The following is an 18,126-nucleotide window of genomic DNA, read 5'->3' on the forward strand; positions in this document are numbered from 1 at the left end:
ACTTGGTGTTCTGTGTCCCAGCAGTTCCAGCCTTGGCTAAAAGGGGCCAAGGTACAGCTCAGGCTGTGACTTCAGAGTGTGTAAGCCCCAGGTCTTGGCTGCTTCTACATGGTGTTGAGCCCGTGGGTGCACAGAAGTCAAGAATCGAGGTATAGGAACCTCTACCTAGATTTCAGAGGATGTGTGGAAATGCCTGGATGTCCAGGCACAAGTTTTCTGCATGGGTGGAATCCTTATGGAGATCCTCTGCTAGGGCAGTGTGGAAGGGAAATGTGGGGTCAGAGTCCCCACACAGAGTCTCCACTGGGGTGCAGCCTAGTGAAGTTGTGAGAAGAGGGCCACTGTCCTCCAACCCCCAGAATGGTAGATCCACTGACAGCTTGCACTGTGTGCCTGGAAAAGCCACAGACACTCAATGCCAGCTCATGAAAGCAGCCAGGAAGGTGGCTGTACCTGCAGAGCCACAGACACACAGCTGCTCAAGGCTGTGGGAGCCCACCTCTCATATTAGCATGACCTGGATGTGAGACATGGAGTCAAAGGAGACTATTTCAGAGCTTTAGGTTTTGACAGCCTCATTGGATTTCAGACTTGCATGGAGCCTGTAACCCCTTCATTTTGACCAATTTCTCCATTTGGAATGGGTATATTTACACAATGCCTGTACCCCATTGTATCTAGTAAGAAACTGATTGCTTCTGATTGTACAGGCTCATAGGCTAAAGAGACTTACCTTGTCTCAGATAAGACTTTGTACTTGTATTTTTGGATTAATGCTGGAATGAGTTAAAACTTTAAGGGACTATTGGAAGGGCATGATTATGTTTTGAATAGTGAGGACATGAGATCTGAGAGGGGCCAGGTGCAGAATGACATGATTTGACTCTGTGTCCCCACCTAAATCTCACCTTGAATTGTAATGGAACTTCAGTTGTAGTTGTAATTACAACTGAAATTCAATTGTAGGCCAGGCACGATGGCTCACGTCAGTAATCCCAGCACTCAATCCCAGGCTGAGGTGGGTGGATCACCTGAGGTCAGGAGTTCAAGACTAGCCTGGCCAACATGGTGAAACCCTGTCTCTACTAAAAATACAAAACTTAGCCAGGTGTGGTGGTGGAAGCCTGTAATCCCAGCTACTTGTGAGACTGAGGCAGTAGAATCACTTGAACTCAGGAGGTGAAGACTGCAGTGAGCCAAGACTGTACCATTGCACTCCAGACTGGGCAACAAGAATGAAACTCTGTCTCAAAAAAAAAAAAAAAAATTCAATTGTAATTGAATTTCTGACCTGCCACACTGCATTTTGTTTTGCTGTGTTATAAACAGATTTGTAATTTTTTTCTTAAAATCATTTCTGTCATTTCATGTAAGTTTAGTTAGGTGAGGAAGGTGAATGCCTATGTTTATTCTAACACATTGGTCTCAGTTGCCATTTGTTTTATTTATCATAACAAAATAATTTTATTTAAATTAATGTGAAAATTATAAGACCTTTACAAAATAAATCTTGCTAAATAACACCAAAAAATATTTATAATCAAGCCACTCTGAGAAAGAACCACATGTGATTTGTTTTTGCCTTGGACATAGTAGAGACATTGTGAATTTCTATGTTGCCCTCTGTCCTAGTTTTATTGTAATCATCTCTAATTTTCTTAGCTTCCCTTTGCTTACTTTTTGGAAATGCATTTCTTTTTTTTGCTGTGTTGTTAGCCACTTGCATGACTCTTTCTCACGGGAAAGTCCAAACTTCTTGGTCTGGCTTCCAGCCCACTCCTGATAAAAATACTATGTGATTTCCAGCTTCATTCTCATACTCAATGTTTTCAGCACAAGAAATGTGTGGTTTTACTGAATCTGTCATGCATTGCTGCCTTCTCCCCTGGAAATACTGTTCCTCTGTCTAACCTCCCCTGGTGCTTCATGACGGGACTTACCTTTCACTTACCTGGAAGCTCTCCCTACCCGACTCCAAGCCTACTAGGCTGGGTACAGTGACTGTGTGTTCCCTCAGCTCCTGGACACACTTGGTGGAGACCTCATATCATCATACTGTATGTAATTGCTTTCCTAATTGTATGGATTTGCCACTAGACAGTAAGCTTACTGAGGGCACAAGCTCTGTCTTATTTATCTGTATTATCAGTTCCTTGTCTGGTAGATAATAAATACATATTGGACAGTTGAATAGATGCATGAATAAATAAAGAACAAATAAATTAATGAATGTATTATAACCTATCTTAAATTCTCCTTGGAATAAAATGGATTATAAATAAATAGACAGGTAATACTTTCCTTCCCTCAGTTTATATACTGCTAACTCTGTGTCATTGTTACAGGATATCTGCAGATGGCAATATAAGTGCTGCTGGTCACCTGTGGAGGATGCCAATGTCCCTAGGTGCTTCTTCCCCAGTAACTGGGGCTATGAAAGCAGCAATGGCCATACAAATACAAGCACAGGTGAGCACTGCCCTGATGTTGTGCCAGGGAACAACTCCTTATGGCCCAGCTACATCAACTGCAAAATAAAATAAAAGGTAAAAGTCAGGTGGGCATGGTGACTCACACCTGTAATCCAAGCACTTCGAGACGCCGACGCGGGTGGATCATGAGGTCAGGAGTTCAAGACCAGCCCATCAATGTGATGAAACCCCGTCTCTACTAAAAATACAAAAATTAGCTGAGCGTGGTGGTGGGTGACTGTAATTCCAGCTACTCGGGAGGCAGAGGCAGGAGAATCGTTTGAACCTGGGAGGTGGACGTTACCGTGAGACAAGATCACACCTTACACTCCAGCCTGGGCTACAGGGCAAGACTCCTTCTCAAAATAAAAACAAACAAGCAAACAACCCCTAAAAGTTAGTCTCCTTCTCTTTCTCTCCACATATCTTGCCACCCATAGGATTTACTGCCCAGTTGAAAAGGTTGCCATCCCCATCTCTGTTTGGAAGTGATGTTGCCACCACCCTTTTCACAGCTGAATATCAGACATCCAATCGGTTTCATTTTAAGGTTGGTTTGGGAGTGACTGCTAAATACATTTCTGAAGAAAGCAGTGTGCCCACATTGGGCTTGAAGTGTGGAAGCAGAAGGTACTTCTCTTCCTCTCTGCAGGAATCTCTGGATGGGATGGGTGGGCTAATTTTTATTTGATGGGGCACACGTAATTGGGTGATTTCACAAATCAGGAACCACAATGTCAAGAATTAGAAGCTATTCTCATGGGGTGCTATTTGAGATGGAAGGTCTTTTATAGCTCTGTCTACAAGGAAGTGGTCTTAGCTGCAGTTGTCTCTTCTGTTTTTCTTTTGACAGATCACTGACTTTAATAATATACGCTATGAAGTTTCCCATGAAAATATTAGGCTGGTTGATGGGACTGCTGATGCCTCCAATTTGAGCTATTACGTGGAGGTTATTGATAAACCTTTCAGCATCAAAATAATGAGGACAAGCAACAGAAGAGTCTTGTGAGCTTTTCAATCCTCTTGGTGCATCTTTGAACACACAGTTCTGATATTACTCATTCTGATTTACTGTGGGTGGGCAGTTAAATATTTAAGTACAACTAGAGAAAACTTTTGAATATCAGAAAAATGTCAAAGAGTTTGCTGTAAAATAACAATGTTAGCCTATCACACTCGTAAAACAGAATACTAAAATGTAATACTAAAATGCTTGCTAGATTATATAATTATATATAATATATAGATATATTTAAATCATATATAAATATATATAAATTAATATATTTTAAATATAATATATAACATATGTATTTAATATACAAGTATGTCATATTTATACACTGGATATATTTACCATATTTATGTTTATATTAAATATAAATGTTTTATCTATTTAATATACATTAATTTATGTTTAATGTAAATATTTAATGTATTTAATAAAAATTTATAGTAATATAAATATTTAATATATTTAGTAAACATTAATTTATATTTAATATAAATATTTAATATATGTTAATATAGATCAATATATTGAATATAAATATATATTTTGCATAATATATTTTTTATCTAAATATTTATATAAAATTCAATAATATATATTTATATATTTAAATATATAGTATATTTAATATATTTATCTATTTGTATAGTATAATATATTTATATATACACAGAAATATACTTCTGGCTTACATATGTTGTAAAATAGGGGATTTTATTGTTTTAAATTATTATTCATACTGGAATTCAAACTTCATTGTCTATCATTTTAAATTATTATTTACTGTGAATTTTGCTATCAAGCAGTGACCGACCAACAGTTTGAGCTTAATTCACAAACTGTACTGGAGTAAATAGAAGTATTAGTGTCAGTAAAACCAATATTCACATCCTGGTACCGGCAAGTCAACTGTGTTATATATTAGGCAAAATACCTCTCCTCAACAGTATCAGTTTCCTTGACCAAAAAAAGGGACTCAAAATATCCACTTTTGCTAGGGGTAATGAGACGTTGTTTATAAAACACCCAGAGTGGTGGTGCCTGGAATGTAGCAGATGCATATTAAATATGAAGTCAGCTCTGCTCTCTTTCCCCAATTGTCCAACCTGAGCTCCCGGCATCCTGCTGCTAATGCTGTCTTCCTCTAGAATCAAAGAGCCAGAGGTGCCCTAGAAAGGCCTTCAAAGGTAGTGTGAAAATTGATTAACACCTGAAACAACAGAGGTCTAAGTGTATATGGAAAGGAAAGATAGCTTCCCAGCAGAGGAAAGAGTGTTTTTTGGTGATGTTTGCTCTACTTACCCCACGGCCCAGGTTGGACACGAGCATCGGGCCCCTCCAGTTTGCCCAGCAGTACCTGCAACTGTCTTTCCGACTGCCCAGTGCCAATGTGTATGGGCTGGGAGAGCATGTGCATCAGCAGTACCGCCACAACATGACCTGGAAGACCTGGCCCATCTTCACCCGGGACGCCACCCCCACCAAGGTGAGGTGCCTTTCCTCCTCAGTATCGCCTACAGTAAGGGATACCCTCTGTCCTTTCCTAAAAGTAGCCTGCGGGAATACATCTATCTTACTCCGCTCATTTTAGATGTGTTAGTGTTGAGGAATATTTGTTCTTGAGACCTATACATTCAGGAATATAGCAATATTAGAAATAAAAAAATTAGAAATTTTCTAGCAAATTTGAAATGTAGCATTTTTTTTAAACAAATTTCACTTTTCATGGGAAGTATAATTTCATGATTGTATTAGAACCTTGTATACTTCTGCCAAATTACTATGTCTTGGTTTAATAACTGAGGAAAGGAGGGCTTCAGTAGGAGCCATGCTCAGTAGAACTCAGTGGACTAAAAACGTCTCTTGACAGCTTTCATACTGTTCTAGGTGTTTGCTAGTGAACGCATGTTTCAGAGATATCAGCATTGGCATCACCTGGGAGGTTGTTAGAAATGCAGAATCTCAGGCCATAGCCCAGACCCACTGGATCCAAATCTGCATTTTTACAAGATCCCTCGGTGACTCACATTCCTATTAAAGTGGGAGAAGGACCTGCTCTAGATTAGTGCCTCTCAGCTTATCTGGAGTGAAGGACTAGTTTCTTTAAAAAAAAAAAAAAAAAAAAATCCAGCATGGGCAACACTTTTGTAAAATACAATTAAAATATATTACTGAAAAAGTGAAATAAAAAATCCAAAGACATACCAAAAAAGCCTAAATTTTCAGTTGAACAGACATAAAATATTACCCTTTTCAATTGCTGTGAAAGAATTTCTAACCTTTGACTTTTGGTTTTTGTGCTTGTCTTGTGGCTGACTGATAACAAATGATTTGAGGAGGTATTGTTCCATGGACAACGCTTTGAGTCATGTAGGTTTGTAGAGCATGTCTTGAAGCCTCCATTGTGCTGATGATATTTCTTGGATCTGTGCAAGAGCCGCAAGCTGAAGTATGGTGCAAGGGAGACAGAGAGCTGACATTTTGCAATTCATATTTGGCAGGAGATGAACAAAGCAAGTAGCACATTAACCCGTAGCCTAGCTACCAGCATCTGATACAATGGAGGGAATGACCTTGCAGAGCAGAGCAAAGACAAAAAAGCAATGGCCAACCCATGTAATAAGTGTTTGGTCAAGGACCCTGGCAAATATCGAAAACTATGAATCGTACTACGTTTGGCTTTCTATAGCTGACATTTCTAAATTGTATAATCACAAATTAGATGTAGTGCCTTCCACCCTTCCTGTTTTTTTTTCTTTCTTTTTTCTTTCCTTTCTCTCCTGCTTTTTTCTTTCTTCAAAATGTATTTTAAAAATTTTGTCTGTATGCTATCCAAGTGTGATGCCATTAGTTTTCCTGGCTATAATTTTACATCTAGTTGAGGCTTCTTGGTCTTCCCAATTTTGCAAATTATGTTGATTCTTTTTTTCCCCCCTCTCCTGGTATTTACCATTATCAGTATTATTGCCTTATGCTGTGGCTAAGATGATGATACTGTCACACAGGGAGCTTGTAAAACATTCTCCGTATTCTGATCTCAACTTCTTTTATTCTTAAGGCACTTAGAGTTACACACACACACACACACACACACACACACACACATTATCTCTTCTTATATCAGTGCTCATCACAGCTTTGTCACAAATTTAAATATTTTTTCTTTCTCTTTTTATTAGTTTTAAGCTTTTTTTTCCACTTAAGTATTATATGTTAACTACAGAAACATTAGAAAATACAACTAGGCATAAAAACTTCAAAATTACTCATAATACCATCACTTTCTGCTAATATTTTGGTATACATCATAGCAAATATGTTTATAAAATAACTTGATTGAGTTATAATGTATAGGCCATAAAATTCATTTGTTTTAAGTGTGCAATTCAACGACTTTGAGCACATATACTGAGTTCTGCAAGCATCGTCATTATCCAGTTCTATAACTTTGGCATCACTGCAATAGGATCCCTTCTGCCCTCTGAGACTTAAACTCCAGAGCTTGCTTCAGCCGTAGCCAAATACTAACCTACTTTCTGTCCCTATAGATTTGACTTTTCTAGATACTTCATATCAATGCAATCATACAATATATGGTTGTTTGTGTCTGTTTCTTTCCCTTAGCATAACACTTTCAAGGTTTATTTATGTTGTAGTGTGTATGATTATTTTATTATTGTTGAATGGAATTCTATTGTATAGATATACCGTATTCTGTTTATTCATTTTCCAGTTGATAATATCATTTCAATACCTTTTTGATACAATGTTATACTACATGAAGTGTTGACCAAGTATATGTTATAGATGGCTTTTGAATTTATTTTAGGGTGAATGAAAACTTTCTTAACACGTAACATTATTACTTTTCTTCTGTTTTGCTGACAGGGCATGATTAATCTGTATGGAGCTCATACATTCTTCTTGTGCCTTGAAGATGCCAGTGGCTCCTCTTTTGGAGTTTTTCTGATGAACAGTAATGCCATGGGTAGGAAGCATCTTTTTATCTTCTGTAGATAGGAATATGTTTTAGGATTCTGCTTTTATAAAAACTTACTTTTATGGTGAGATCACTGTTGAACAGAAAGAATTTTGAACCTACAATACTTTTGCTGAAACTGGAACCTGAAAGTAGGTTAACCTGTCTACAATCCAGGTCCTACTTGACCTTATTTTCATTGAAAACCACTGCAGGAGTCTTCTTTGATATAATGTTTCCCCTTATAGTCCATAGAAAATAGGATCCACTGATAGACACATTCCAAAAATACCTGTAGATTTCAACATGTAAATTGTGCTTTCTGCCTGTAGGCAACAAGGTTGTGTTTTGTAGGCTCTTTCTCATAGCCCAGCCACCCTTTCCCCACTCCAAATCTTCCTCCTCCAGCTTCTGGATTAATGGTACTCTAATAAGCATTTTTACTTATTTTTAAATATTTAGTTGTAGTCAAACTCATCTAATAAAATTTTTAAAAGGTTTTTTGGGTGAAGCCACTCACAAAACCCAGAAGCTTGTATTTGTATGTGGCCAGGTTAAAATAAAATTTGTTCTTCTTTCTCTTAAAAAAAAAAAACAAACTCAAGTCTTCATTTGGTGTCTTACACATTAAATATTTTGACAAACTCCAACAACAATCCTCTGATAAAAAGAACGTGTGATTTTCATCCCTTTCAAAATGAGACTGAGACTCTTTTAGGTGGCTCAGCTATTTATACTGCAGAGAAGAGTCTACTTCCAACCAGAAGATTCTAATACATCTCATTAAAATTTTTTCAGAGGTTACCCTTCAGCCAGCTCCTGCAATCACTTATCGCACGATTGGAGGCATTCTTGACTTCTATGTATTCCTAGGAAACACTCCAGAACAAGTGGTTCAGCAATACTTGGAGGTATGTCTTTGCATTTAGATAGTCCTTATTTACTGCTATTATCTCATATACTCATTATAAATTAATAAAAGGAAAATAAAAGGCATTAGTAAACTGTATGGATTATAATTGATGGGATAGTGAGTCTTTCATCTATTGTTTATTTATTTTGACGACCTTTTTTGGGTGCTTTCTGCATTTGAAAGGACACTGTGCAAGGCTTGAGAAATGCAAAGTAAGTCAGACACCATCCTGCTTTCAAGTAACTCATAGTCCATTCATGTATCCCATGAATCAGCAAAGCTTATTCATTCAATAAATTAAAATTCAGTGAAAAGGAACTACCTGAATAAACTTTGCTAGCTATTCATATTTGACTCAAATTATAGAAAAGGAAGAAACCTGAGGTTGGACACAGTGGCTAACGCCTGTACTTCCAGCACTTTGGGAGGCCAATGCAGGCGAATCGTTTGAGGTCAGGAGGGCAAGACCAGCCTGGCCAACCTGGCGGAGCCCTGTCTCTACTAAAAATACAAAAATTAGCTGAGCGTGGTGGCGTGTGTCCGTAATCTCACTCCTAATCTCATCAGTTCTTATTCCTTTACCCTTTGCACATACCACCATCTGAAATTATATTAGACATTTATTTATTTCCTCTAAGCTCTGTGAGGGCAGGAGCTATGTTTGTTCTGTGCCACCATATTCCAAGTGCCCATCTTAGCCTTTGCCACACTGTGAACAAATACTCAGAAAAACACTTATAGAATAATGAATGTCACTGGTTTCCCCCCAAGGTGACACTATTATTGAAACTTTTTCTGCAAATTTTATTAGTGTCTGATGTTGGGAATACATTTATGTACTTAGTAAAGAAGGATGTGATTGTGGGATTTCACAAATTATTCTAGCAGATTACTCTCAGCTCTGATGTTTTCAGCTCTGGGAACTTCACAGAAAATGAAATGGGGCTAATGCCTCCAGTGTTAAGCATGGGGCTACAGTGTTTATGCTAGAAGTCTACACACTTACTTGCTTATCTTTTCAGCTTGTTGGACGGCCATTCTTGCCTCCCTATTGGAGTCTTGGGTTCCATCTTAGTCGCAGGGATTATGGTGGCATCAATAAATTGAAAGAAGTTGTAAGCCGAAATCGTTTAGCTGAGATACCATATGTAAGTTGAAACTTCTTTTAACATGCATTTGACACCAATTCCCATTTTTATTTTTTGCATTAAATTCAATTTATTAGGAAAAATGTAGATAAATCAATAGATTGATAGGCACACTTGCTGGCAGAAATTTGCATGTTAAGTTATGTACCTGAGCATGAAAAGTATACTGTTAATGAAGTCAGATAGATATGGCTTTGAATTTTGGCTTTACCTCTTCCTAGCTCTGTGCAATATTGCGCTACTTAATTAACATCTCTGAGTCTTAGTTTCCACCTTTAGAGAATGAGAATGTAAGACTTGCTTTGGTGGGCTGGTAGTAAGGAATGCTTTATGCTGTGCATGTAAAGCATCTAGCACAGAAGGTGAACATCATCAAAGTTAGCTGTTATGATATTAGAGAAAGCAACACTGGAGGTGACATGAGTAACAAGAGATGATGATTATAATGACTTACAGTAAATGAGTTTCTCACGGTGACCTCGTATACTCCTCCCAGATCTGACAAACTCTAATTTTGAAGCTTCATGGTTGCATCAGTATTTATGATGTTCCATGTCCACCAGTAAGTCAAGATAATTATTAAGTGTGTAATATTTGATCATCTTCTCCAGGAGATGCATAACATGTGGGAATGAATTTATCAAAACAACTTATTTGGGGTAGCTCTTTGGGATTTTGAAACTTTGATGTAAGAGTATAATGTTGGCCCAGTGTGGTGGCTCACACCTGTAATCTCAGCACTTTGGGAGGCCAAGGTGGGTTGATCACTTGAGGTCAGGATTTCGAGACCAGCCTGGTCAACATGGTGACACCCCATCTCTATTAAAAATACAAAAAAATTACCCAGGTGTGGTGGCATATGCCTGTAATCCCAGCTACAAAGCAGGCTGAGGCAGGAGAATCACTTGAGCCTGGAGGCAGAGGTTGTAGTGAGCTGAGATTGTGCCATTGCACTCCTGCCTGGGTGACAGAGTGAGGCTCTGTCTCAAAAAAAAAAAAAAAAAATAGAATAGAATGTTAACATCTGAAGGAAGACTGAACACGTGGAAATGGCTTTGGCCTACCTTCAGGGTTCTTCAATCCTCTCTCAGAGTAGTGATGAGGGCAGGCAGGAGGATCAATTTTTCCTGTGAAAAAAACAGATGGTCAATGTGTTTTGGTGTCAAAGGGAAATTGATTGTGTTTAATTTTACTTCTCCCATATCTACTATCTGCAAACATCCAATTCAAGGAAGAATTTTCTTCCACAAATAGAATCTTTCGCTGTATGTGTTTATGGAGGATACCTGGGTCCTAAATGACTGCCCAGTATTAGAACAGTTGATGCCACTTTGGGCAACAGACTACAAGCCACATTTTTCTTCAGGCCTGTAAGGTCAAGACTCCTACTGTATGATACTTGAGGAACACTTAGAAGAACACTTCCTTTGTCTTTGAGGAAAGTGGCAGATTGGGGAAAAAAAGAGTATCTGAAGCCAAAGAGCCTGTCCCCAAAGCCCTCATCAGCCACCCCACCTCCCAGGGCATGTACTTTGGGAAATGTCACTAAACTCCCTCACATTTCAATTTGCTCACTAAGAATAACACCTGCTCCCCATAGGCTGGTAGGCAAACACAAGGAAAAATGTGTGCTTGAGAGTTTAGTTGAGTAAGGCTTTATCTTTTCGTCATTGATCTTTGTTAATCATTACTCTAGCACTTTCATAGGGCAAAAGATCATTTTCTCCCCATATGATATATTCTGGCTTGATGCTTGGGTTAAGTTAGTACATGGTTATAACATTAATAATATAATTCATTTAAACAACCATTTAAAGAGCATCTGTTTTATGTCAAGCATCCAAGCTCTCAAGTTGCAGAGATGAACAAGATGCAATTCCTGCTCTTAAGTCCCTCCCAATGCCTTATGACATGCACCTGTCAGGACAAGGAGGTAAAATTGCAACCAAACAGCAATCATGTCTTCAAAGCTGGCTTATTTACTCCTGAGAAGTAGCCAAGCCCTGGAAGTTCCAGAATCAGTAGTAAATGTGGTTTCCTTTTCAATGGTCAGGAACCAGAGCTGTAATACTTTCCATCAGCCCAGTGCTGTTTCCTAGATTCTGACTGGCCAGAGCTCTCTTTCAGGACGTCCAATACTCTGACATAGACTACATGGATGGAAAGAAGGATTTCACTGTTGATGAGGTTGCTTACTCTGGTCTGCCAGATTTTGTCAAGGAATTACATGAAAATGGACAGAAATATCTTATTATTATGGTATGTTCAAACACTTGTTACCTTATTTTTTCTTTCACAGTGTAAAACAATTTATAAAAATAATATTTGTATCATATTTCTTTATTAGAATCCTGGCATCTCCAAAAACTCTAACTACGAGCCCTATAATAATGGAAGCCTAAAGAGAGTGTGGATCTTGGGGAGCAATGGTTATGCTGTTGGGGAGGTAATTTCTTAAGAAAATCAAAGTAAATTATGATTGTTTTGGGGAGTTTGTACTTTTGGTATGAAGATGGGTGAAAGGCAAGTTACAATATTGTTACTGTTTTCATGGCTTTAGAGGTTTCTTGTATTACTATTTTAAACCAGTGGATATAATAATAGAATGATTAAAAATCTGAAGCATTTAAAAAGCCAGTCTTGATCCTCTAATACCATAGATAATTGAGAAGCAATATATAATTAGAAGAAAAATCAGTTCCTAAAACCCTCCCGCCTCCAAACTTCTCTTTCCCAAGACAATAAATTGAACTACAAAAATATAGCAAGTGCTTATAGATTAATGTGGAACTCATCTCAGCTAATATATTTTATTTTTTTAATTTTTAATTATTATTATTATTTTTTGAGATGGAGTCTCACTTTTGTCACCCTGGCTGTAGTGCAATGGCGTGATCTTGACTCACTGCAACCTCCAACTCCTGGGTTCAAGCGATTCTCCTACCTCAGCCTCCTGTGTAGCTGGGATTATAGGCACATGCCACCAGGCCCAACTAACTTTTGTATTTTTAGTAGAGATGGGGTTTCTCCATGTTGGCCAGGTTGATCTTGAGCTCCTGACCTCGGGTGATTCGGCTGCCTCAGCCTCCCAAAGTGCTGGGATGACAGGTGTGAGCCACCGTGCCCGGCCTATGTTTTAAATTTACACAAGACTTATAGATAGAGCATAGTTTTTATTCTAAGGTAGCAGACTCAGGCATTGGAATAGGCTGAGCTGGGGCCTGTATTCAGGATAACAAAATTTCTGAGTGCACTTTAAATCAAATCACATAGGCAATTTCAATTATATATAGGGTCTGCCCTAGATTATTGGATTCTGTAAGATTTACTCAAATTGGTGCTTCATCTAGAGACTTCAGGTGACTGCAGAACTTGTTGCTCCTGAGTAGTTTATTTTGCAGAACTGTCTTTTCAGGATTATGGATGATCCCTTACCAAACTCTGCTCACTTAGTTCCTTTCATTGACTCTTTCGATGCTTAATTCTATTTACTTTTTTTTTCATTGATTCTAACTTTTCCTAAAGCAGTAGGAAAGTTTTCTTCCTTCTGCACAAGTCTTTGGTTTCACGGATTCGTTAGAAGCTAATTTCTAAAATATTAGATAAGCCCATATTTATATACTGCATTTAGAGTCCATAGTCAAATAAAAATTATTTTCCTCACCTAAAATTTTATCCACACGTACGAGTCATTTCAATAGTACTCGTGTTTGAGTGATATATAATTAAGAATTTGCATATAATTACAAAGAATGGATTAGATGGTTGACTTCATTGACCAATAAATGGCAATAAATGGCATGAATCATTTAATCTAAGATGTTGGCAGAGATAGCAGTAGTGGAGGTGCATAGTGGTGTGTGTTTTTTGTTTTTTTTTTTTTTTTTTTTTTTTTTTGAGATGGAGTACTGCTCTGTCACCCAGGCTGGAGTACAGTGGCACAATCTCAGCTCACTGCAACCTCTGCCTCCCAGGTTCAAGCGATTCTCCTGCCTTAGCCTCCCAGGTAGCTGGAATTACAGGTGTCTGCCCCTGTGCCTGGCTGATTTTTGTATTTTTAGTAGAGACAGAATTTCGCGATCTTGGCCAGACTGGTCTCGAACTCCTGACCTCATGATCTACCCGCCTCGGCCTCCCAAAGTGTTGGGATTACAGGCGTGAGCCACCATGCCTGGCCAGTGGTTTGTTTTAAACGCACTTGGTTGAATCAAATTTGCTGGCCTGCTCTAGGTTGAATGTTGCTGTAGGTGACTGTTTTGTGACACCACCTGTTTCCTGGGGGGCAAAGTTACATCTAATGGTTAGTTGGTGCCCATCACCTAAAACAAAGAGCCAGGAGCTCAGTCCATTTCCTGTGGGTACTTCAAGCTCCCATCTTGAGCTTTGAGAATTATCCACATTTTAAAATATGTATTCATTATGTTCCCAGAGTGTAAAGTTGTTCCTAAATTACAATCTATAAATGTATGGGGAAAATGAACAAAATTTTTTCACAAAAACTGGTATCCTTTTAATTCCGAATTTTCAAAAATTTGGCTATGGTTATATCTTTGTTGTGGAAAATCTTTAAAGCTATTGTTTGATAGGCATAGACAGAAAAGGGAGGTAGAATTAAAAAAATGACCTGAGTAAGAAGTGCAAACTTCATTCAACCATTTATAAAACAGTGTTTATATGCCAAAAATATCAACACATTATTTATAATCATAATTATTCAAAGTAGACTTTATGTGACCTTTAATTAAGAACACTTGGAAAAAGCTCATTCTCTTGAAAAATATTCTATAGACTTTCTAGTATTTTAAACAATTTGTCTCCCAACTGGCCTGACGTAATGCAATTGTACTTTTCAAATTTTCTTTTTGCACAGAAAAGGACTTATGGTGGCTTTTCATCGATTTACTCAGTTGCTTTTCCTTTTCTTGTTTCTTCCTCTTGTTCCTTGCATGCGTTTTATTGTGTAGTTTCTGTTGGGAGAGTCACACATTTTATTTCTAAAATGACAAGCAATATGAGGCTCCTAATAGAAGAAATCATTGTCTGTAAAAATGAAAAACCTTCAACCAAGCTGATTGCCACTGCCTTCCTCTTTGTGTCCTAGGGATATCCGGGACCAACAGTCTTTCCCGATTACACCAATCCAGTATGCACTGAGTGGTGGATAGATCAGGTCGCTAAATTTCATGATCATCTGGAGTTTGATGGAGTGTGGATTGTAAGTTATTATTGCAGACTCGAATTTCCTTTGGAAACAGATATGCCAAATTTTCAGATGAGTTTTGACCTTGATGTGTAGTAAAAAATAGTTTGCTTTACATAGTAGTATCAAAAATTATTTTACTTAATGCTGAGTCTATATCCAGTGAATTAGGCTCCTAAGAGCCTTAGGTTCTTACCTTGCATCTTTCATCAACTAGTTATTTCATTTTGATAAAGTTTTTGCTTTCTCCGTTAACTGGTTGTCAGTTTAAAAATACTGTTTTATTAAAATGGTATTGTAATTGCTACTATTTGTAGCATTCATTCATAAAAATTTAAATTAATCATTAGATAATAATTTAATGAGGGTCTATATTTTTGTGGAAGAACAATAGGAATTTCTTCAACCAATGATCTCTGAGTGCCAATGTGCAAGGCATTGGAGCAGTCATTTTCAGAAGCACTCTGATGACTAAGATATGAATGATTAAAAAATATTTGTTTGTTACCAAGATTAGATATACTTATTTTTAATTCATGTAAGAAAATAGATTTGATCTTAATTATATTCTCTTAGTGTTCCTCACTCAGAGGAATAAAGGATAGGGACAGTTATACAATAGAAATGTTAGTTTATCTTTGGTTCTTAACAATAATAATAAAATCTTTACAATTTGTAGACAGGGATCAACCTTTGAAACAGTATTTCTGAATTAGCTGATTGAAATCAATTGATAAAAGGTGACAATGTCGTTTAGAAGTGGAACATACCTTACAAATATATAACCTAATCCAATGCCTCAATTTTGTAAAAGATGAAACAAAGGGTAAGAAAAGTTAGGGGGATTATTTAAAATCCAAAAAGCAGTTAATAAGGGATATCCTGGCTCCTAGTTCAGTAAGCATTTCTCAACAGCTAAATGTAGCTCAATCGTATTTTACACTTGGTGTGTTTTGTGTCTTTGAAGGAAATGAATGAAGTTTCTAGCTTACTCCAAGCTTCTAATGACCAGTGTGAATCCAACGACTTGAACTTTCCTCCTTTTCTTCCTAGTAAGTTTTCACCTGTTCGCTGTGACATGGGAATAAGCCATGTTTAAAACACCCTCAGTAATTACACTCAGTATGGTCAGGAGCGATTTCACTTCCCAGTCCAAGGGGTCTTCTAAACATCTGAACACTCCTCTACCGAAGTCTCTGCAGCAGTGTTGGGTCTCTGATTACCCTTCTGCTGTCATAACTCCAGGGCAAGCGTGGGACAAAGTCTGAGCCTGCCTACCTCCCCTGGTTGCCTTTCCAGTCTAGAGTTCAAAATGCTTTCATCCTGTTCATTTCCCCCAATCCCTCAGGTGTCAATTTCAACATCTATGAGAATTTCAGGACACTTTAGGGTGCAAACTACCTTAAATTGAAGCAAATCTGTAATCTTCTTAACTGTTTTCTTTATTCTTTCCTTCCTTCTTTCCAACTTACCCTCCCTTCCTTCCTTCTTCCCTTTTTCTTCTTTCCTTCCCTTCCTCCCTCTTTCTCTGATCATTAACAACAGTTTAAAGCATCAGTGGTGCCTTCAAGGTCCTATTTATAGGTGCCATTTCTAGTCAAGGTCAATTTTCCAGTTTCTGATTCTGAAAGAATATGTGTGGAGGTGGTAGGTGGCGGTGGCAGTGTAGAATAGACTATGCTCTGGCGACAAATAAACGCCAGTATCTCAGTGGATTAACACAATGATCGTTTACTTTTTGCTCACATCATAGTCGTTTGTTTTTTGCTCACATCATACTCTGGTGAGCGATGGGGAACTTGAATGCAAGTGGTGACTCAGATCTATGTCTGGTTCTTCCATCTCCTCAGAGACCTTTGTTTCTGGCTTCCTGGGTGAGGGAGAGAGAAGGTGGAGAAGATTTTATGGGCAGGCCTAGAAGGGAGGTGTACCCAATTTGCCCAAATTTCTTTGCCGGAATCTGGTCACGTAGCCTCAGCTTAACCTCAAGGGAAGGTATAATCTTCTTATATTTCCAGGAAGAGAACGCTGGCATGTTGGGCACCTGAGCAGTCAGTGTATTCTGATTTGCCCACTTTACTTATACCCCTGAGACCAAGGTACAGCTGTTTCTTTAACTTCTTTTGGTCACTTAAGGAGTAAATAATTTTTTGGAGGAAGTCTTGACCTCTTGCAAAATCTACTGTTTGCTTTTTCAACTTCCTCTTTGTTCTTCTCGGCTCTGTCTGTATTCCCCCATTTTTTTCCTACTCTGGATTAGTTTATCATGTTTTCTTTTTTCTCAATCTCTCAATCCTCTTTTTGGCCAAAACTAACTTTTGTTTTTTTTTTTTTTTTTTTTTTTTTTTGGCCCTACAGAAAACCTCAATCCTATCACTTTCTGCTTGCTTCTGGTGGGGACCCCACTCGCTACCCTCAGCATTTTGTCTACTCACATATGACCGGCAACTTTTGCTCATAGCCAGGCAGCCCCTCCCATTTCCAGGATTGCATAGTGCACATTAATTAGCAAGAGAAAGAGCATTGAAGTGGTTGTGAATCTCATGCCACACACCAAGCTGTGCAAGAAATAGAATTTTCTTCCCATCTTACATTTCTACCTAATTTCCAACTCCAAACCTTGCTTCTGTTACACTGGGTAGGAAAAACTCAACCTCAATCTTTACTGGTCCCACCACTTTCTGGAATTGTGCCTCACACTCAGATCCTAGGTATGGGCAAGACTTCGTGAAGAAAGGTAGATATGGCCCCAGTGAAGAGTTCACAAGGAGAGGAAGTGGCAGAGAAGATTGGCCATTTTAGGCTTGAGGAAGGGAAAATGCAAACAATGAGAATTCTCAGAGGCAGGATTTGCGTACTTACACATCAAACTATCAGACTACCCAAATGTCACATCTTATTTTTCTTTTCTTTTCTTTTTGGAGATGTAGTCTCGCTCTGTCGCCCAGTCTAGAGTGCAGTGGTGTGATCTTGGCTCACTGCCACTTCTGCCTCCCGGGCTCAAGCAATTCTCCTGCCTCAGCCTCCCAAGTAGCTGGGACTACAGGCGCCCGCCACCATGCCTGGCTAATTTTTGTAATTTTAGTAGAGACAGGGATTCACCATATTGGTCACGCTGGTCTCGAGCTCTTGACCTCAGGTGATCCACGCACCTCGGCCTCCCAAAGTGCTGGGATTACAGGTGTGAACCACCATGCCCAGCCCCTATTTTTCTTCTAAGTGTGATTATATTATAAAAAAGAAAAAGTTCCATTTCTCTGCCTTCATACCTATACATTGTACACTCAATTTCTCTTGATTAAATATGTGTAGATAAACATTATATGCTTTATACTTAGGCTCATATCCACTGTGTTTACTCTGAGCACGTTTCTCAGTTGCCTTCCCTCACCAGGATTCT

At 38.3% G+C, this 18,126-nt stretch overlaps 1 protein-coding gene across 1 annotated transcript in view; it reads left to right on the plus strand.

Annotated features, from left to right (window-relative positions):
* The window catches only part of MGAM2 (maltase-glucoamylase 2 (putative)), a 107,132-nt gene that overhangs the window by 12,534 nt on the left and 76,472 nt on the right, over positions 1–18,126 (plus strand). The window contains 11 exon segments of the mRNA XM_031936079.1: positions 2,346–2,469; positions 2,912–3,021; positions 3,325–3,479; positions 4,801–4,972; positions 7,375–7,474; positions 8,264–8,376; positions 9,401–9,526; positions 11,654–11,785; positions 11,874–11,972; positions 14,628–14,741; positions 15,694–15,778. Of these exon segments, the coding sequence (XP_031791939.1) occupies positions 2,346–2,469; positions 2,912–3,021; positions 3,325–3,479; positions 4,801–4,972; positions 7,375–7,474; positions 8,264–8,376; positions 9,401–9,526; positions 11,654–11,785; positions 11,874–11,972; positions 14,628–14,741; positions 15,694–15,778 (1,330 nt within the window).

The sequence above is a fragment of the Piliocolobus tephrosceles genome, chromosome 8 (assembly GCF_002776525.5).
Source record: "Piliocolobus tephrosceles isolate RC106 chromosome 8, ASM277652v3, whole genome shotgun sequence".
Taxonomy (NCBI): domain Eukaryota; kingdom Metazoa; phylum Chordata; class Mammalia; order Primates; family Cercopithecidae; genus Piliocolobus; species Piliocolobus tephrosceles.